General features: G+C 36.8%; 1 protein-coding gene across 2 annotated transcripts; it reads left to right on the plus strand.

Annotated features, from left to right (window-relative positions):
* Positions 1–977: 977 nt before the first annotated feature.
* On the plus strand, positions 978–22,557 carry traf3 (TNF receptor-associated factor 3). 2 transcript variants are annotated; one of them, XM_018727821.2, is made up of 11 exons: positions 978–1,808; positions 10,795–11,045; positions 13,353–13,404; positions 13,531–13,635; positions 14,085–14,249; positions 16,312–16,392; positions 17,363–17,398; positions 17,751–17,843; positions 18,638–18,778; positions 19,059–19,233; positions 20,284–22,557. In XM_018727821.2, exons 2-11 carry the CDS (start codon positions 10,798–10,800, stop codon positions 20,853–20,855), a joined length of 1,668 nt encoding a protein of 555 aa, XP_018583337.1. In that variant the 5' UTR covers positions 978–1,808; positions 10,795–10,797; the 3' UTR covers positions 20,856–22,557. The 2 variants fall into 2 exon arrangements, with proteins under 2 accessions (XP_018583337.1, XP_018583336.1); XM_018727820.2 differs by having other exon boundaries at positions 979–1,808; positions 17,363–17,437.
* The last annotated feature ends 78 nt before the right edge of the window (positions 22,558–22,635 follow it).

The following is a 22,635-nucleotide window of genomic DNA, read 5'->3' on the forward strand; positions in this document are numbered from 1 at the left end:
AGGCAGATAGATAGATAGAATTTCCACACCGAGGGTCAGTGTTTTTATCATAGAAGCCTCATTAAGAGACTTAGCATGTTGATGGTGGAACTGGAGTTGCTGCTTTCAGTACACAGTATCAGTGCTTACAAAAGTTGCTGTTTTTTAAGCATGCTTTTTTGGTGTCAATGTACATGTAAGTATCTCTTAAAAATTATTTTACATTTGTGGTAATGCTAATTAAACAAAACTGCTCTTTAACTGATTTTTTTTTTTTTTTTTTTAATCAAAAGCAGCATGCATTTCCAATCTATTATGGAACCTACGTGATATCATAATCGGTTTAATCGTAGTCCTACAACTTGTACTTCTAGTACAAGTATCAACGTGCTCTCTAACCTAGTATACGTAGGTTCAGTACGTCAAGCTCTGTCTGTCAGAAACACTCCGATACGTGCCCTGTGTGGTAACCGAGCAAGAACTTCAGCCCTTTTTGAACGTCTTACGATATGTCCCGAAAGTTACGACAGAACAAAAGCGTAAGCAATATTCAGCTTCTAGGAAATCCCGGGAACGGCCCAGGAGTAACTCTGAACTGTAACCACAGGACCGAAGGAAAGTTCTCTATTCCGACTCATTCTGCCTAGCGCTCAGTCCTCCACTGCACCACAGTGTATTTCCAAATCTTTTGGTACCGCCACACTAAACAGATATATAAAGTTAAAACACATGCAACCCAAAATCAAATATATGATGATGCATTGCCAATTGCGGTGATTAAGTTTTAAAATATAATATATCTCAGCGGACTCTGTCCATACAGAATATGGAAAGTCAAAAGGGTCAAAAAGACTAAATCGACTTAATACCAGAATCACAAAGAGTATTGGCCAGTGTGCTCACGCACACAATGAATTTGCTGTGGTTCTGTAAATACTGGAGGCACCCAGAACCACAGCGAATTCCTTAGTTATGTGCGTCAGCAGACTGGCCAATAAAACTCATTGTAATTCTGTTAAGTCGATTTAGTCTTTTTGACCCTTTTGGCTTTCCATATTCTGTCCTAAACGCCTCGGGTAATCCCATTTCGTTCCGTCATAATGAAACCTAGGCTAGTGTGTTACTGGTAGCCAGTAGTCTAATTATTCTTGATAATATTTTTAAAAGCAAGCAATGAAAGATACTAGTTGTAAAAATGTTACTGCGCATCCATAGTCGTAGCGCAAGTATTTTTGTTGTAGTGTGAGCTTTGCTGCTACTGTCACAGTGTCAGCTGTTAGCTAGCCTGCCTGAGGAGATTCTCGAGGTTCCTCTCATGCCAAATAGCACTGAGTGATCTTTTCTCCGGAACCAAGAGCCGTACAATAATTGCAATCACACTTAAACCAAAAGGTTAATCGCAGTCGTTAATTTACAACAGGTTTGACGCGGTGACAGACGACGGTCACAGTCAGCGGCCGCACACCGTAACTGTATCCCCCAGAGAGACACCATATTCGCGCAGGCGAAATTGGGCGGGCGCTGATATTGACACGCCACATTTTTTCATGACGGGGATTTCCAGAGGAAGTAAGACCAAAGGGGCTTTCCAGTGCGCTCAAACCTGACATCAACAGCGCGGAGGAGCATGCTCTGGAGACTCCTGTGCCAACATGTTTTCCATCCCCTTTTATTATACACTATTTCTGCAATAATCATTCGTTTTTCTTCGTAAAATATATGACGACCGACTGCCGTCGTTCCGTTTTTGTTCAAACCCTTCGAGCGGGAGGATTCGCGCCGAAGCTCCGCTTTGAAACTAAAGAACTGCACGACGGTCGCGATTTCATGTAAGTACTAGCCCGCCGTGGCATCTGTTTTAATTCCACATTTGTGAGTGTTAACAAAGATCGGCCCATAAAATAAGTTATATGTTAATTTGCTGTTTAACCAGTTGATTTGACTCCAAGGAGAACAACAAGCACAGCCGATCTAGTCGTCAGCAGGCTGGATTCTCCACTCAGTGTCATACTGTACTGCATGGACCATGCAGTGGCATTTGGTGGGGCATTTTGTTGTTGCTCGGCATTAAAAATTACAGCAGTATTGTTACAGATGCATGATTTTTTTCAGCTTATTTAAAGATAGGTAATGGTGTGCATTGTTGTGCTGTTGTGCACAGACAGATGCTAGCAGTAAGCAGATGTGTGTTAGTGTCACTTGTTCGCATTACTGAAATACTGCTAAATAAATGCTGTGAGAAGCACTTTTGTAGTTAATAAATCCTAATGAGAGAATTTAACTTGAAATAATCGTTTTGGTAGTAGCAATAGTAACCGTATGCTTAGTAGTATCAAATAGTCAAGTCTGTCTAATCAACAGCATGTCTACAACAAGAAGTAGTACATGTCATGTGGATCGTAATTGGAGTTTTAAAAATAATACTATTAGCACATTAAATCACAATGCTGGTTTAAGAGGTTGTCTTATTTCCATCAATTTGCCATGGTTTTGGCTCCAGACACAAGTGATTGTGATACCTTGGGGGAAAAAAGCAGTTCACGCCAGTTCTTGAGCTGTGCTAACTTGCTTCAACGCAAGCGTACAGTGCGACACAACTAGACTAGTGGTGTACTTTAATGTGTCCTGGTTTTTCTGGTTAAACATCACCACCTTATGTTGAAGTTAACTTGATGTAGCACTAGTCACTAGTGGTATGATATTATGACAGACTGAATTAGTGTCTTCTGTATCAATTAGTGGTATCATACTCAGGCATAGGTACTTAGTAAATTTACTAATTGCCTTGACTTGATCTGTAACCAGTATACGTATTGGGTTAAGATGTTGATTAGTACTTTTTTAATTTCTGTGGAAATTATTTGAAAGTGGTTTTTAGTCCATGTGGTTAGTTAAAATGTGGTTGAAATGGTTTTTATTTATTTTCCGTTGTACTTAAAATGATTGGTAAATGCTGACCGTATCCAGCAGGAGTGGTTTTTGTTTTTTAATTTGAAATAATTAAAAACTAACATTGTATTTGGAGAAAATATTATTGATATATTTGGAAGATTGTCCTTAAGAACAGGCATTGGGGATTCTGCCTACTTTTTTATTTATTTGCCATTTCTTGTTCTGAGAGATGGACATCATCTTTGTGGAAGATTCTTGGCAGACTGGGAATTTGCAGTTGACATAACTGAGGCTAAGCTTTGTGAATACAGTCTATTGTTGGTATTAACCTTTATTTAGCTGACATTTTTGTTGAGGGTGACTTACAATTTTAAATAATGTACTTTACAATGACTTAACCTCTCATACAAGGTGACAGTCCTGAGCATTAAAACAGTACCTGCTGCTGCAAAGCTACACTACCTTCATCTTCTCTCAACTTTACTTGTATTATACTGCATTCTTGGGGATGACAAGGTTCTGAGGGTAGCTTTATTTTGCAATGGAGTCTGTATTTCAGACACTGGGGGTGGTGTCAGAAAGTGAAAAAGTTCTGGATAGGCTTCCTGTCTAGCTACCATTCAGAAGTTCTTGAACAGTTCATTCAGAGTATAGCATCTGATGAAATTCAAAACAGCTTGTTGACTGGTAAGCAAAACAATAGTCTGTGTGTGCCATAATTAATAGTTATTAAATGGGGTTTTAATACATCAAAATACATTTTCCGATGCTGTTGTTTGATTGCATGTTATCTTTGGCTGCAGTAGATGTGGAACATATGTACAATGATTAACATACTGGCATAGTATGAATGACATTCCAAAACCGCTGCTTGTCTTGAATAACATTGTACAATTCTTATTTAGAAACTGTTTATCTGAGTTTATACATGATTGCCTTTAGAGGCATGAAGAAGTTGTTGTTGTTGTTGTTGTTGTTATTATTTAACTCACTGAGTACTTTTAAACCAAACTCTGGAATTTTCTTCTTTAAACTAAATATTATGGTCTTGTCGGCAGTTTTCAGATATGTGCAAGTAATACATTTCCCTGTAATTAATTGCTTGGATGAACTGGACAGTAAGAATAAGAAGGTATTTTAGTTTCTGTATTTGTCTGCTTATTTTTTTTGAGTTTTGGTTTTGGTAGATGGCAGTCAAGGGAGGAAGACAGGAACTGGCTGATACAGTAGATGGAAAAGTCCCTCGAATACCACCGAACAACAGGAACTGTTCAGCTACCTATTAGTCCACAGCATTCAATCAGTGTGCTGTCCTTGTTGGGGGAAGAGTGTCCAACTTGGGGAATGTCCACACACACACACACACATTTTCAGAACCGCTTATCCCATACGGGGTCCATAGAATGCCTTATTTAAGCAGCATACATACAGTAAAATGCATCATCTGACTAACATGTTTAGGTTCCCTATTCCAGAACACTGAAGTTAATTCCAAAAATGTTCTTCCCCATTTTCATATATACAGTATCTTAGAGGTTTTAATATTTTGCTTATGTAATGCAATATTACTCATCTATATGTATTTTCATTTAAATAGCTGTTAATTAAGTAGGGCTGAAGCAGATGGGAGCCAATTCTGTGAATCATAAGTAAATGAGAGAACGGTGGAAGCTCATGCCAAAACAGGGAGAAAATGTAACCACCAAACAGACAACACCAGGGCTAAATTCTTATACAGAAAATTGAAGCTGTGAACATTTTAAACCACAGTAATTTCCTGTCATGGCTTGTCTAAATATAGAGATTTATATTTCTGCTTATAATTCAGACATTACAAGGTTAAAAAAAAAAAATTTAAAATTAGCCAACAGGCTTATTTTTCAGAAATAAAGACACATTTTACAGTATTCAAGAATTTGCCCCCTTTGGTTTGCTAGATTGTTAGAAATAGTAATAATAGTTTATAAGGGTTTTTTTTTAAAAAAACTCTTCATCTCTGTACAGTTAGTGATGTAACTGAATTTACTTAAAAGTTTAAACATAGGTGGTTTGAGTTGCAACTGTGGAGACAAAAGCAACTTTTGAAGGTGCTGTTGAGGTTGGTACTGCAGATGGATAGAAACCTAAACCAGCATTATGTTTGTCTTTCTGTGCAGTTTACATAGAGTGGTAAGGAAAAAAGTTTTACTGGAAAGAAACGGAACGCTTTCTGGGTTTGTAAATCTGATAATGACTTCTGTTGCAAGGCAGTCAGTTATTATTCCTGTTCAGAATGTAATTATCTTAATAGAATTCCACTGGTCTCCATTACGGTCATCAGTGTACACATTTGATAAATCTGGGTATACATTTTTTTTCTGTTACCACACAGTACAATACACACCCTGTGATGAGATGGTTCTGTTGGAAAGAATCGCTTCTACAAATTCTGGAAATGGTTCTGTGATGATGTTCTTGAGATCTAAAACCGTTGTAACACAGGAGTGAATATTTACTAAAATTTGACAGCCTTGCATTTCAAAGCTTTTTTCTGTACAGTCTGTATGGAAGAGTCTATCTAACTGGTTTGAAGACCCCAAATGATTTGGAAGTTCCAGTGTGTTTGTATTAATGGGTTTTAGTGTTTTGCCATCTTTCAGGGATGACTGAAATGCAGGCTTATTGCTACTTTGATGTTAATCTTTGGAAGAGGACCCCACATTTCGTTCTTTCTTTATAGACACTTTCTAAAGTTTTTAATATAAACTTAAATGTAGATTTAAAATTAACATTTAATTCACTGGAACTTTTTTAAAGTCCTGTACACCTGCAACATTTTCTGGGTTATTGCATGCACACACATTCAGTCACAAATGCAGTTATGTATATTGTTACTGTATTACCCACACGTGTGAAGGATAATGAGTATAATGAAGGATAACGAGTGCTTCATTGACTATAGGAGGCAGGTTATCTGAGAAGTTGATAGTCTGCATGACATTGAACATCAATATAAATGGTCCTCAACTTCTTCATGTAGTAAGTGTTGTTGCTGCATATGTGTTCAGCTTCCCCCCAGTGACCTTTCAGTGGTAGAGTGGCTTTACATTTATTCATTTAGCTGATGCTTTTCTCCTAATTGACTTACAAGTTAAGCAACCTACAGTTATTCACCCTTTTATACGGCTGGGTAATTTTTTACTGGAGCAATTTAGGGTACGTACCTTGCTCAACAGTACTACAGCTGGAGATAGGATTCAAACCTGCAACCTTTGGTTCCAAAGCCAGTGGCCTTGACCACTATGCTACCAGCTGTCAGCTTCATTGAGGTCAACAGTAAATGGCTATAGTCTACTTGGAATGTAACAGTAACACCCAAGTGGTGTTTTGCCATTGGCATCTTTTCGTATAGCGTCGCTTGAAGTCTAGAACATGCATGAAATAAGCAACATTTCTTTAAGTGAGAGTTATATAAAGTAAACTCAAAAGCCTGAAATCACCTGCTGGAAACTAGTTTTTTTTCTATGAGGATTTCAGCTGACAAGTTTGAGCAGGAAATAGCTGACATTTCTTCCCAGCTCTTCTTCAGCAGTTCTCAGAGATGTAGAACACTTGTGGGTTGCTTTGATTTGACTCTTCTATCCAGTTTGTCCCACAAAAATATTGCCTAGGTGAACTCAAACTTCTGACTGGTACTGTAGCTAACCAGCTGCTAAGTTTCATTCTCGCTAACTTATAATAGCTATAGTATGCCATTCTAGTTATCAGTAGGAAAATGCTTGAGTAGCATTCATTCAATTGAGTGGCTGAGCTGACAAGAACTGTTGAATATGAAACTTCTAGTAGTGAAAGATGAATAGCAGTTTGCAGTGAGATGTTGTTTGTTGTGAGTACAGTTAATGTTTTCTAAAGTGAATATTGAATAAATGGTGATCATTTTAGTTTTTCAATTCTCAGTTGTATTTTTTTTTAAGGTAGATTCCAATATCACATCTGACTGTATTGTGATGGAAGCAGAAATTTCAACCAATATTGTTTAGTACAAATCTGGAAGGCCAGGCAGGAAAAACAGCAAAATTGTTTACATTAATTTAATACATTTGAGAGGTTTAAAATTTAAAACATTTAATACAACTCTTCACCCTGTTTAATAATTTGTTTTTGTAACTATACATTTTAATCCCTAGAGTGTTGATATAGGTTATTTATGAAACTTGAAGATCTGGTTTGAATTTATTTTAATTTACAAGATGATGGGTGTTAAGTTTATGCTTCCACCTTAATTAACACATGCAGGTTTATGCTGCAGACATCAGTTACCCACCTTTTCCTTTACCATTCATTTACTACACTGAAAACTTGTACACAGTCTTCAGTCTTAACATTTGTCCTTACATGGCATACATCACTCCTGCTCTTCCTTTCTAGATAATCACAAAGTTCACAAAATTAAAAATTTAATTTTCAATCCTGTTTATGTACAGAATGACTGGATTGTCACTGATTTTGAGAAGAGCTTGAGATAGGTTGTATCCATGGTTACTGTCTTTTTAGGAATGAGATTCAAGTGAACCTTCAATACATGCTCATCCTGAGAGGGATGATGTAGCATAAAAAATGTGTATTTTACCCTGTTGTCTATGGTCACTTCTTTGTTTACATCCTACTTGGAATTCCTTAATTTCTGTGCTGATTTGACCAAGATGATAAACCTAACTTTCATGTGGTTTTCTTTGTCATTTTCTTCAGATTGCTGCATTGTCCTGGTGCTGCTACTTGAGTTTACAGAGATTTAAACATTTTTCAGTAAATAAAGGATTCCTCATGTACCGTTACTTTTTTTTCTTTTCCCTTTCTGAAAATTATTACGCAACTCTCCATTCAGTGAACTTTTTGTACCATTTTTACACAGGAAATTCCATTTGCATGTAACAGTATGTCTTACTGGCAAAAAGGATAACGTACATCCTTTTTAAGATCACAGGTAAGAAAACATCAAGCTTTGAAATGTTAGAATTTTTCCAACAATTACCTGTTGCAGTCTATTGATGAAAAGCTTAAAATTTTTATGACCAAAGGATCTGTAACTGCAGAGGTTGTTTGCTTTTAAGTTTTATGGGTTCCTCTGTACATTGTCCCCATGACATCTGTTATATGCAGCTAAGTTTTTGATTTGGTTAATACTATCTTTTGATGGATTTTATTGTTTACATACAGACATATTTTTGAGAAATACTCCCTTACCCAGTATCATCAGAAACAGGACAGCTTTTTTCCTCTGTAAACTTATCTGCTCCCTCTTATTTTGAATTTGTTACTGATATTTCTGAGACATTTCTCTTGAGCTGAGTTGACTTCTCTGACCTCTGTCATAATTTCTGAAAAAAATCCCCAGAGTGATAGTTTCTTTTTCAGCTTTAGGATCTGTTGCATCAGCATATCCTTTCTTGCTGCAGCCATTTGCAGTGCTTTTTCCACTGTGGCTTATTATTTTTCTCTGTCTGGTGAGAAAAATGCCTGAGAAGAGTTACTCTACATACATGCTTCAATTACCATACCATGGACAGATCAGTATAGTATTTTCTCATAATAATAAAACCTTATCAGCAGCTTTTGTGATACACTATATTGTGATGGTAATAGTATCTGAATAGACATGGCACAGTAATGTGTACAGATATTCAGGATATTTTCTGCTTTGAAAAGAATTGGTTATGACTTGAACTCCGTACCTGGGTAAATGGGTTATTAATATGATGGTTGGCCACTTTAACCTTGTGCAATCAAGATTTTGACAATTAATGATGTGTGTCAAATAAGCAGAAAGTGTACTGGAAAAGATATAGATTTACACTTAATGAGACCACTACTGAACAACACACAGAACAGATGTTTTGAAAATTACCACAGATTTGGATTAAAAAAAAAGTTTGACCCATTCTCTTCAAGAACATTGTAAGCCTCACAGAGCTGGCACAGGTTTGTAGTATGGAAATACTTTTATGTTTCTGGTATACAAGGCCATTGTACTGACACACAACCTGGACTCACGAGCACAAAACTGGACCTCTGAGCAGAAGGAGAATAATGTGAGCTATCATATTTCACTCTTTCCTACACATGAATGGGTTTATGTGTTAGAAAGTCAAAAGATGCCTTCAGTACACATTGTCTGTTGCCACCTGTTTAAATATGATGGAGTTCAAGAAAGATTGAAGCTCTTCGGATGTCAAATGGTGGCCCTGTTCCTTAATAATTAGACTTGGTTGCTTTTTAATATTTCATATACTCTTTAAGCATATTAAATATATTAGCATGATTATTTCTACCCTTTTGTTGTTCCTCCTCAGTGTTTTACTATAGTTACTCAGAGGTATGAAGCAGTAACACTGTTAAGCTTTTTAATTGGCATTGAAGGTGACACTGTTCTGTATGTATTCTGTACATTTGTTTTTTTTACATCTGTGCATCTGCTAATGAACGGTTGTCATTTCATGATGAGCTTGCAGTATTTTGTAGGAATAGAAAGTGTGTTTTAATCACTGTGGGGTTTGCTGTACAGGCCTTGAGAGTTAAAACCAACAAAGAATTATTTTGCTCTTTGCTTCTGTATTATGTGGGTAGGAATTATAATGGAATTGTTATAAAAGTTTAAAAATTCAGATCAAAATAAGGAAATTAGTTAGCAATGTGATATTGCCTGTAAAAAATGAGACAAATTGTTCCAGGAAGTTAACTGCTGTGGATTTCCCCCATTGGTTTCCCACCATTGCCCCCACCTGACAATTTCAGTCTTGAAACATTTTCTTTATCCCTTGTGAATGTTTGGCAGCAATACAGAGTTCAGTTTTGTTCCATTTGAAACGTTACTGGAAATTTTAACAAAGCTTTGAAATATCCATATTTACAAATGCATAATTTACTTGCTATAACCTGACTACCTGGTCAGCTGCTTCCTCCACAGCCATGTGATTAAGGTGTGTTATTGTACACTTACACATTATGATACCTGTTCATTGAGTTTTTACAAGCAAGTGAAGATTAGTGTTGCACAACAGTTTCCAGAAGGAATAAAAAAACTGAAAAATCCATATTTTTGAAGGTAGTTTTTTTTTTTTTTGGACCCTCAACAAAGAAGATTCAGTAGACAAAAAACATTGTAATTGCAAACTAGAGCACATTTGTGCATGATTTTGTCTCTTGATTATGGTTTATGATAACGGAGAAACTGTTGTCCGTAGTCTGTATTTAGGATCTGGTCAATGGGTGGTGGTCATTTTTTTGGCAGTAACAGTTTATAATGTATATAGTTTCCTAGTGCATCTGAGATGCCTTGGAAAAAAAAATGTGATGGAAGCTTCTCATTTAACTCGTATAACTCTGCTTTGTAATGCAGCCTGTGACCAAAATCTATAGATCAATTCCAGACACAATCTGTCCACGGCAAAGCTTCAAAGTTTGAGAGGAATAAGACAAAGTGAACAAGCAGCACCTTCAACCCTCTTAGATCACATATAAAGTTCATCTAAAATGTATAGTACATGTTCTCACATACACACTTTCTGAACCGCTTGTCCCATACGGGGTCGGGGGGAACCGGAGCCTACCTGGCAACACGGGGCGTAAGGCCGGAGGGGGAGGGGACACACTCAGGATGGGACGCCAGTCCGCCGCAAGGCACCCCAAGCGGGACTCAAACCCCAGACCCACCAGAGAGCAGGACCCTGTCCAACCTACTGCGCCACGGCACCTCCCGTAGTACATGTTCAATATATGTTAAATGTGTTGCTAAAAATTTTAGAGAACAATGTTCTCGTTGCTTTTTTTAATCTATGTAAACAATTTACCTTAGTCATGAATAAGGTGCCTTTTGTGACTCAACACAGGGCTTTTGCACTTTGCTGGTTTTTGAAATGACAACACAGTACCTTGTCTTGTATTAAGGTAATGTCAGCAGGACGGAATGTGGACGGGCGGGAGTTACAGATCCCCCTTCATCAGCGTCCTCCTTCCCTGGCGCAGCGATCCTGGACTGAGCCTGGATTCCTGCCGCTTCAGGGGGGCTTCAGAGACCGCTTTGTTCTCCCACCGGAGCCCAAATACTGCTGCGAGGCATGCCACTTTGTGCTGTGCAACCCAAAGCAGACCGAGTGTGGACACCGTTTCTGTGAGACCTGTATCTTGGACCTGCTCAGGTGAGGGTTTGAAGACCCAACATGCACAGATTTATTTTATTTATTTATTTATTTATTTATTTTTATGAATGAAGTGTTCTCTGTAGAAACCAGCAAAATAAATCTCCTTTAGCAAATATACTTGTTATATATATGCTCCACTAAAACCTTTACCGTTTAAGGTATATTAACATAATGAAATTACTGAGCCTACTTTCAAGGACTGCGGCAGTAATGATACTGAGTCACATGAACTTAAATATGGGAACAGTACAAGGCACATTTCAAGTATTCAAACTACACTGGATGGCGTTAACATGCACTTTGTTTTCTCTGAGTGATCTGGCTTTTTCGCACAGTAGGAAAAAAGTGTTGTTGGTGAATTTTTGATTCTGAATTGCCCATGCTATCTGCATGTATTGTGTGTGTGTGAGTACTTTGTGATTGACTGGCATCTTACCCATGACATACCCTGCCTTACTACCTATATGACAGGCAGAGGTGCCTACTAATTCAGTCCTGAATTGCAGAAATGGTCATTGATGATAGGTGGATTCAAGCTACGAATTACTGTTACACCAATTCTCCAAAATATGTAAATAGCTACTAATACTCAGAATAGTTGTACTGTCCCATACATCATTTTTGTTTCAATTTCATTTCTCAGGTTTTCCTAAAGAATTATTTAAAAAGAAACTGGTTTTTCAGCTTAAACCATTGAATATTTAACAGCTTTTTGTCACCCTCAGTATGATTTGTTATAGCCCTGAAGAAAATCTGAAAACAATGAAAAGTATTATTTTACAGGAGCTGTTTTCTGTCATGATTATGGAACAAAACACCTGAATTTTCCCTATGAAATTGCAGATATTTGTTGTTGGAATATTTGTCTTTTAGGGATTTTTGGTAAATCTATGACTTGGTGATCAGTTTTCCTTGGGTTTCTTTGGGTAGTGTTTAGAAATTATGCTGCAGAGTACTGCTATAAGTCTCAATGTTTGTGTTCACTTTTTTTTCTTAGTATAAGTTTGCTATCGAACTAAAATTCTGACTTAGGTTTAAGGTCTTCATCCTTTGCTATTATTGTGATATCATTGACATGTCAAAGACAACTGAGATTCCTTCCAGCAGTTCTGAATCCCCTTTCCTCCTCTTTAGTCCTACTTCTCTCATAATACAAGTTAAAAAGATATGCAGTCTTTTCTTAAAAAGTAAAATGCCTTGCAAAAAGAAATCATAACAGTTGAAACAACAAACTTTAGTGCTGGTGACAAAGATATCAGTGTAGTTCACAATGGTTGTCGTGTAGAATCAGTGATCTAATAGGGAATCGTGATGGCACAGCAGGTAGTGCACCATCATAAATTGCCTTGGACACAGGTTTCAGCTAAATACTATTACACTGGCTTACAAATTGTTACTTTCTAGAATGCCCAGGAGGGGTGGGCAACCACTGGCCTGTGGACCCCCAGAGGTTTTTTGCTCCCTCAACCTTCAGTTGGGAGTTTTTGTTCCTTTCCCCGGTGGCCAGTAGGTATACTTATAGCTCTATAATAAGTTCTTCATTATGGTAGCCATTAGTTGATTGTCTTCTTTGTTTGTATCAATTTTTCTTGCTGTATGTCTGTGTTAAAGCGCTCTGTGTCACTGTGTGAGAAGAGCGCTCTATAAAAAAAATAATAATAATATTAGTTAATAATCATTGTAAGTTGCTTTGGAGAAAAGTGTCTGCTAATTGAAAAAATGTATTGGAGAAAACTAGCAGTTGATGAATATGCAATAAAAGATCTGGGGAAAAAAATATTAATTTTTCCAAAGAAATCCACTAATGTATCAATGAGAACAAAAATTAGAATTGTTCAGCGAATAATACTGTCAATAACACTGTATGGATGTGAAAGCTGGACAAAAAAGCAGGATAGGAAATACTTATACTTAGATGGTGCTGAAGAGATTTAAGGATGCTGTGGACTGCCAGGTAAACATACAGATGGATCTAAATAAAGCCAGAACTACTATTGAAAGCACATGTGATGAGACTGATATTATCGTTCATGCCATGCAGTGGTTCTCTTAAAAGATGATGCTGCTGGGAAAATTTGGAGGAATAAGGGGACAATGAGAAACTAGACAGATGCAGCTCCGACTCCTTTGGTTGTCAGGGTGCATCTTTCTTTACTGTATAAAATGTACTTGTTATTTCATTCTGTTGAGGATGACCTTGGCGTTGAATTGACCAGTTGTTGTTTCACTGCTGATCCTTATTCCTGTGAATTTGTTTATCCATTTATATAGCTGAGTATTTATTCTCTTTTACTTATTTTAAAGCAAACGGGATCCTGTTTGTCCTGTAGACATGGAACCTTTGTTTGAAGACAAGGTATTAAAAAAAAAAAAAAGCCTCAATGCATACCTTTTTATATATTTACATACATAATAAAAGTATTTTCATTCAATCTGTGTTGCACCATGACAAGCTTTTGTCATTTTTTTTTTTTCTTTTCAGATATTTCGAGATGTATGCTGTAACAGAGAGATTATGGCACTGAAGGTCTACTGTAGGAATGAGAAGAATGGCTGCAAAGAGCAGATGAGTCTACATCAGGTCATGGTGGGTTTTTTGTTTGCTACCAGTTCTTTTTTTTTTTTTTTTCTGATGGTGTCTACATGTATACTAAGGAATTCTTTAAAATTATTTCAATTACATATTAAATGTACAGCATTTTGTTCCCACTACAATAGACTGCATAAGGGTAATTTACTCCATATCTATTCTTTCACATTAGCATAATTCTGCATTTCTTAGGTTCCTGACTGCTTTCACAGTTTACAGAATGTATATTGGATTCATAAATATGTTCAACTTAGTAATACATGTATGAGTGTTCTTCACCAACACTTTTGTAATCTGTTTTAGGGTAAGTGACTTATTGGTTTTGTAATATTCTTTTGTGTAAGCCATTAGTGTTTACCTCTTTCATATTAGGCTCAAGTGTAATTTCTACTAAGTGGTAATTGGTTTCTGACTCTCCTTGTAACAAACCTTTTCTTATCTCACAGGATCACTTGAATGTCTGTCCATATTTTGAAGTCCCCTGTCCTCTGGGAAAGTGCAAAGAAAAAATGATGCGCAAAGACATGCCTGACCACTTAGCCTGGAAGTGTAAATACAGAGAGACTACGTGTGAATTCTGTAAACACAAGATGGCGCTAACGGAGATACAGGTAGCTTCCACCACATCCCTTCAATCCAATATTCGGTATCCAGTTTATTATTTCTTTTTTCTCTCCTTATAGCTTCATGACTTACAGCTTGTATAGATAGCATCAGTAGGTTCTCTGTGCTCAATTCTGATGTACAAGATCAGTTTCTGATTTACTGAAATTGACCATTTCTTAGTGCCCAATGATGATTTTTTTTCTTTTTGTGAAAACTATTGCTGTAAAATACTAACAAGTACAGTTGCTCCCTGACATACAAACATAATTGCATCAAGTTGGTTTGTTAATCATAAAATTTGTAAGATGAATGTGACAGAGTAGACAGGGCCATGTCACCAATTCTATGTATAGCTACTCGTGTAATGTATGCTGGTGGTATTGGACTAAGTGATTTTGACAACTGTGTGTCTGTTCTGTATCCCTCCATCTCTTGGTGAAATGCACATTTATTTTGTCTGTTGTACATCAGAGAAAAGTGTCCTCTAAATAAATGCAGTGTAAATGTCAGCAGTCTGGAAAGAATCCCCAAACCAGGAAGTGTCTTGGAGTGCTGCATTTGAGATGGACTGCTTGATCACCCAAGCAAAATCAAGCTTAATAGGAAGTAAATTGGCCAACAGTCCCTCCCGGACAAATGGTTTGTCCTGCAGAAATTGTCTTAAGAGGGATGCTTCTTTCAGCTTTTCGTGTAGTCCCACAATCTTAATTTTTTATGATTTTTTTTTTTTAATATATTCAAATTTGTCCAGTTTCACTTGATGCAACTCAGATTTTCGCTGTAGAGCGGTTTTTGACTGAGCCTGTGATTCAGCCATCTTCTGTAAAGCAGAGATCCTGTGTTCAGTTCTGATTTGATTTTTCAGTTGATACTGTGATTGCCCAACTTTGTTTAGTTTCTATACTACTTAGTTTAGTTTCCATATTCCTCTGAACAGAGAGGATTTGGTTATGTGTCTCTCTCTCATCCAAACTAGTAGATTTACATGTGAAGGTAAGCTAGTACAGTTGGCAACAGAACAGATGGCCACAGCCCCGATTGCTTGTTATCGAAAGATTCAGATGCATCCTTGACGACCATCTTTGATTGTGTGTTCTGTATCGGTCCTTTCTCTGGGGGCTCCTCCCCCACCTTCTGAAATCATTTTTAAGAAAAAAGTAATCCTTGGAATGAAAAATAAAATTTTGTCAATTGTGGTAAATCAAAACTGATACCGGGGGAAAGTGTAAAAATTGTGAGACTCTGAATCAGAGTTTTAGTTTGAGTGACCATCTTGGAAAACAACCCTGTGACAAGTCCAAGGCAGCAATTTCTAACTACCCTCTCTCAGCAGAAGGTTAAGCTTTGGCAAGTGATTTAAACTGGTACACCAGCAATCTTTCTGTGACTGAAAAATACTAAATAGTCTTTAAAAAAGTTTGAGTGAAAAGTGTTATTCAAAAGTTTGTCAGGGAGCAGCTGTAGGGCAGTGATCTTATTTATCCTTTTCTCATTTTGTGTGTTTATGGCATTTTATTGAGTGGTGTCTTTAACATTGAATTTCTACTTTTGAAGAAAATACCTAATGTTGGCACAGAAGTAAGCAGAACAGCACAAAGTTCATATTGTCTTAAAGACCTTGGACCTCAAGCTCAAATTTGGGCCCAATCAGTGTGGAGTCTATATTCTCCTGGGGTTTTGAGTGCAATAAAAGATCTGGGGGGAAAAAAATACTAATTTTTCCAATGAAATCCACTAATATATCCATGAGAACTAAAATTTGAATTGTTCAACAAATAATACTGTCAAGAACACTGTATGGATGTGAAACCTGGACAAAAAAGTAGGATAAGAAATACTTAAGTCTTAGATGGTGCTGAAGGCTTCCCTCTCTTGCTCTAGTTTCTCTCTGCTTTGCAGACTCCCTGATCAAAACCGTTGCCTTAAATTAGTAAAAATTGTATTGAAAAAGTAAACAAATTGCATACTTAAAATATATAATCCTTCTGGAGTATTGAAATGTGGCATTAAGGATAGTGTAATGGCTTGGTTGTGTTGGTTGAACACTAATACATTTTTGTTTTCTAGAAACACAAAGAAACTGTCTGTCCTGCATTTCCAGTGGCCTGCCCTAATAATTGTACTTATTCTTCTATTTTAAGAAGTGAGGTTAGTCAAATGTATGGTTAATATTACTTTTTTTTTTCTCTCTCTCACTGCTAGGTGTGTATATGGAGAATATGTTGAGAAAATGTCAACATTTATTGAATTACACATTAATTTTACATTAAATATCCTCTGTAATTGATTGTCTCAATCCAATGTGAAACACAAATGTAGTAGAAAAGCAATATTCTTCTCCCCTCCTCCGTTAACGCTTAAGGCATCTGTTTTGGCTCTAATTCATTTCATAGATGTTTTAAATTTAAGGCTCAGTTTTAGCCTCTGAAACTGAGGAAGACTCATATTTCAAACCTACTTTTATGTAATAAAGGGGGTCTATAATAACTTTTGATAAAATCTAATCTATTTAAATAGCTTGATAGAAATAATACAAAAATCAATGCTTATTTATCTTCAAATTGGTGAACAATTAATATGTCTGTGACACTGAATATTAGTAACTGGTGGCATCATCTTGAACAGCAGTGACTGTAACCAAGTATTTCCTGTAATCTAGGGGACCCTCATCCTCATGAGCCTAAGGGGCTGGGTTTTGTTCCAGATGAGCACTTAATTGCTCAACCTATATTGAGATTTCCGTTGAATGTATTGCATACTTCAAATCACACTGAATCAAAAGTGATAGCTGAGAAATAGTTGTTGTTTCAAAAAGGGTATCTCCATCAAACCATGGAATTTCGAAAATGTTGGGTTTGTTGTACACTAACATTTCCTGAGCACTGTATTTATAGCTATTAATTATCACTCTTTCAGTTATGTTACATGTGGTATTAAATAAACAAGGTACACGTGACTTATGGTTTATGATTGAACTTCTGAAGAATTCTTTTGATACCCTCAAAGACAACTTGTCTTTCATTAAAGGATAATATGATATGTTCTTAAAAACAGATGTGTTTAACAGTTGAGGTTAAAAAAAAAAATAACTGAAAAAAAATTTTTCATTACCTCCTAGCTCTCCAGTCATCAGCATGACTGTCCAAAGGCACAGGTCAGTTGCGCCTTCACACGCTATGGATGCACATTCAAGGCAAGTCTTTCAGTTCTTTCATCGTTTACCCCCTAAATGAATTGAGTAATATGTAATGGAAAATAAGATGAAATTCTTCAGGCCCATAAAATTATGACCCAAGTTCTGTACCACAATATCACAACAAATAATACTTGATATTGTCTCCAGAAAGATTTAAGATCAAGTCATAGAAGTCAAAAATAGGTATTATTTAACTTGATAAACATATACCATCACTTTTAATTAATGTAATTGTTTATTGCTCAAATTTATATAGACCTTAGTAAGATTTAATGCAGCTAAGTGTTATTTGACATTTTCCCTTCTTTAGGGTCTCAACCAGGATATGAAAGACCATGATTCCAGCTTTGTCTCAGAACATCTGCGAATGATGGCAACCAGAAATGCTGCACTTGAAGCAAAAGTAATCCTAGTCAAATTTCTGAAGTAGTCACTGGTGTCCCTACAGGCTGTGTCGATACTTGTTTAATAACTTTGTTTACATAAAATCACTCAAGCATATTATTAACTGGGTGCCAGACCCGTCCACTTTTTTTGCAATAATGGGCTTATGTAATTTATGAAGCTTTGAACAAAATTTTTCCTATATGATTTTTATCTTGTTTTGTGAAAAAAGTCCACAAAGCTGCAAAGCTTTTTTTTGTGTGTTTCTGATAAATATTCAGCAACTGCTTGTTTCCCTTCGAAAAGGTAGCGCAGGGCCCACTGTGTAATCATTTACTAGGTTACCACCTGGTCTTAAAGGGTAGTAACCAACCTAAAATAGTGTAAAAAACACAATACTGGGAAAAAATAATTAAGAAATTACAAATATCCCTCAATATTTAGCAGTAATGAACAGTTTGTAGAATTTTATCCAGTGCTAGTTTAAGTGCTATAAGTGTAAAGACTGTCCTTCCACATTTCTATTTGTTAAGCTGATACTTTTCTCCAAAGCAACTGATAATGTTAAGCTACAACTTATAATTTACCCATTTATAAAGATGGGGAATTTTTTTACAGGTGCAGTTTAGGGTAAATATGCTTCTCATGGGTACTACAGCAGGAGGTGGGATTTGAACCTGGGTCCCTTGAGTGCAAGGTGGCAACTCTATACTATTGGTACCTGTTGCCCATATCACGCCAGGAACCAATGAATAACTATACACAATCTGTAAATACTGTTCACCACATAACCCTGTCCTGCTCCTATTTCAGGTTGAAGATGTAAAAGGGGAGCTGCAAGAACGATACAAGGTCCTACCAGGTTTGAACTCGCGCCTATCAGAAATGGAATCTTGCCTTGAAGAAATGAGGGAGAAGAGCAGACAGGTGGAGCAGAAGCTATCCAGTATGCAAGTCAGTATACTATTTGACCATTTTCACTGAAATAACTCATTCTTATTGTCTGTTAATTTATATTGCATTAGAGAAATGGAAAGGCAAGAGGGGACCATTGAAAGCAAGACCAACTTTGTGGATAAGGTCTACATGTCTAGGCTAAGAGAAGACTAGTACCTTAAATAAAAATTGAAGCATTTTCACTGAGTATCCAGAAAAATCCATTTTGACAAAAGCAGATCTTATTGTTTTTTATAAAAAAAGAAACAGTAACTATTATTTGTCTTAACCTAATCAGAAGGTGCTGAGCTCACATACTGAGAAGATGCTGGAGATAGAGCTGGAGCTGAGATCACTACGGTCAATGCGGGATGAGGTGGAGTCTTTACGGAATAGTGTGGAAAATATCCGATCCCGTGTGACAGCTTTGGAGTTGGGACAAGTGGGGACCAGCTCTGGAACACAAACCTTAAGTGAGTTCCCAGCTGCATACTGTTCTACAGTGTAAAGAACCTTAATTATTCCAATAGGAATAATTCGCAATACTCATAACTAAACAATCTAAGTCTTAAAACCCAGTATTCTTTAAATATTTTTAAATGTTTCAAAAAAATTTCAAAACACCACCACCAATTTGCAGATTCCATTACACTACCATGTGTCTTTTTAAATACCTAATCAAATTTATTAGATATGAATTTAATAAATATTAACAGAGGAAGTAATCATACTGTTACTCAGAATGGTTTATAGTTAAATCTTTTTTCCCTTATGTGTGTCTGATGTCCAGTTTGTTTTGTAATAAATCAAAAATACCTAAACTGAGGACCTAAAATTAATTCATAACAAAAATGATTTTCAAAATCAAACTTGGATTTTAGTACACCTTTTAAGGTTATTTTTTTCCTGTTTGTGGAAATATTTCAAAACAGAGCAGATAAGACTTTATATAACCTAGTTATCATTTGCCTTCTCTTTTAACATTAAGTATTTGGAATATTTATATAATTAGTTTAATCTTAACTGCATACTCTACATGACACCTTAGCTAAATGGTAAAACCAAATATCCATATACAGGTGGTCCCCGATCATGTCAAATGTCGTTAAGTCAAAAATGCATTTAATACACCTAATACACACCTCTGCATGACAGACTGGGAGATGCGGATCGGTACTCATCGTAAGAGAGTATTGCTCTGCACATCGCTTGCCGGGGAAAAAAAATCTAAATTCAAAGTAGTTTCTACTGAATGTTTATCGCCAGCTCACCATCGTAAACAAAGTCAAAAAAAACCGTAAATCGGGAATCAGCTGTACAGACTACATTGTGACAGAATGACAGCTGGTAGATTTTAATATGTACTACATTTAAACTACTGCTCACTTGTCTACTGTGTTTTTAATTATTTAAAAACCATGATTTTAAAATTATTGTTCAGTTACAGTACTGCTCAAAATATTTGTGGAAAATCAGCCATACATGTAACACACTGGCTTTTTGCATCTCTTGTTTAATTGTAGAAACTTTGGAGCAGCAAATGTCCCGGCATGACGACATGCTCAGCGTACATGAGATTCGCCTGGCTGACATGGACTTGCGCTTCCAGGTACTGGAGACAGCCAGTTACAATGGGACACTTATATGGAAGATTAGGGACTATAAGCGGCGGAAGCAGGAGGCGGTGGCATCCAAGACTCTTTCTCTTTATAGCCAACCTTTTTACACTGGTTATTTTGGCTACAAGATGTGTGCCAGGGTCTATCTGAATGGCGATGGCATGGGTAAGGGTACGCACTTGTCACTCTTCTTTGTCGTGATGCGTGGAGAGTATGACGCGCTGCTGCCCTGGCCCTTCAAACAGAAAGTGACACTCATGCTAATGGACCAGGGACCAGCACGTAAGCACCTGGGTGACGCATTTAAACCTGACCCTAATAGTAGCAGCTTTCGGCGTCCAGCAGGTGAAATGAACATTGCATCGGGATGTCCACTTTTTGTGGCCCAGACAGTTTTGGAAAATGGCACGTACATCAAGGAGGACACTATCTTCATTAAGGTCATAGTGGACACTTCAGACCTTCCTGACCCCTGACTTTGAACACCATCAAACTCATGGCTACAGTAAATGTGAAATGCTGTAATTCAGAGTGTCCTTAGAGATAAGGGGCAATAGAAGGTGATGGTAAGGAGAGGAAACCTGACTGAGAACACTGTGCAAGGCCTCAAGCACACAGGGAAGCAAGCAGATGAAGGTTGGAGGAACAACTGAGCTCAGCTTGGATTACATTCACCATATACCTGTCCTGTCACTAACTGCAGAGGAAAATACAATTTTATAAAGGCTAATAAAATTGGAATGATGAGGTTGAACATAGGTTGGTGAAGCAGAGTTAAATGAGTTTAATCTAAAGCTGAGGACAGCTTTGTCTGAAGAGGAAATTAACTTACCCTGGTGACTGGAGGGGAAAAAACTCAAATTGTTCACATGGGTGAAGTGGTTGAAGAGGGATCTAAGTCTGGACATCAGACTTGGAATAGGAGGAGGGTGATTTCTGTACCTCAAATTTAATGTTGGGATATTCATACAGGCTTTTAAAAGCTAACTGCAATTGAGGTATACTAAGTAAATGAAAAGGAGGTGTATTGTGTATTATGGTACATTTGCCATAATTAATTTATGGATTACTGTGGTAAACTACAGGTACAACTGTATTCATCCAGTTAGGAAAGCATACATTTATCACCAATATGAAATTGCTTTTTTAAAACTTTTTACTTCATGTAACATGATACAGAAATAGATGCTGTGCATCATTATTTTTAAATTTGAGAAATGCTTACAGAACCCTCCAGAGGATGTTGTGCATTTTTAAAATTACATAAGATCTTTGTTTCTAACTTTATATGTGCTAGTTGGATAATTTTAGTTTTATGCAATCAAGTCCTCAAAGAATATTTAACGGCAAGTACATTAGCTAATATGGCCGTTGATGAGCTTTAAAAGCTAAATTGTACCCAGGAACCGATTATTTTTCCATCAAGTAGCAGTGATTCAACCCCCTCAACAAATTCTAGTGGAGTGATTTTGCAGAAGGAATGAATGCAGTTACGTAATGTAAGATGTACTATGCAAAGAACTTTTCAAATGAACAGGAACATATAACAAACATTGGTGAGTTAGCATATATGACTTTCAATATAAGGCAGCTGTAGTGGAAACTCAACCCAGTATCTGCATGCTGAACGGAGTGTTATGTTGACAGCAACAGTACCTTGAAGAACATAACAGGACTGACCTCTAAAGATGATGATACTGACAGATGAAACAAGCTCGAGGACCCCTCAGGCCCTGCAAGTGTGATGCTGGTGATTTGCCTGAGGTGCACAATTTCATAAATGGCTATAACTCCTGGATACACCTGAGCAACCTTTGATAAACATTTCAGTTGTCACATTAGGTCCAAGCACCTCCACTGATCAATTAAATGTCTTTGTTAAATTATAGAACTAATTGTCTTGAAATAACATACAGTACCTTCAACCAGAATTTGTCCCTGTGCCACCCATGAAACTCAGCACACTTGCCAGAGCCTGTTTCACATATGAATGGTAAAACACCTCTTTTCAATGTTTCAAATAAGCTATCAGCCTTGTTTAAGGGTGCTCCATGTTGAAAGAAAACATATTGAATATGACATGAGGTGGCTATAAGTACACAGTGCTTGCATAGAGACAAGAACATAATTATAGTACCTGGAAGTATAGTAGTACCCTTGAGCAAGGTACTTATACAGAATTGCTCCAGTAACAATTACCCTACTGTACCCATGGGTAAATAATTGTAACTTAACATTAAGTTGAATAAAAGCATC

Source organism: Scleropages formosus, chromosome 15 (genome assembly GCF_900964775.1).
Source record: "Scleropages formosus chromosome 15, fSclFor1.1, whole genome shotgun sequence".
NCBI lineage: Eukaryota > Metazoa > Chordata > Actinopteri > Osteoglossiformes > Osteoglossidae > Scleropages > Scleropages formosus.

What these genes read in the sequence shown, in the direction of transcription:
- traf3 (XM_018727820.2), top strand. Translation starts at nt 10,798, where the DNA reads ATGTCAGCAGGACGGAATGTGGACGGGCGGGAGTTACAGATCCCCCTT. An exon ending in TGTATCTTGGACCTGCTCAG is followed by an intron (nt 11,046 to 13,352) that starts GTGAGGGTTTGA and finishes CTTATTTTAAAG; the next exon opens with CAAACGGGATCCTGTTTGTC. An exon ending in GCTATGGATGCACATTCAAG is followed by an intron (nt 17,438 to 17,750) that starts GCAAGTCTTTCA and finishes TCCCTTCTTTAG; the next exon opens with GGTCTCAACCAGGATATGAA.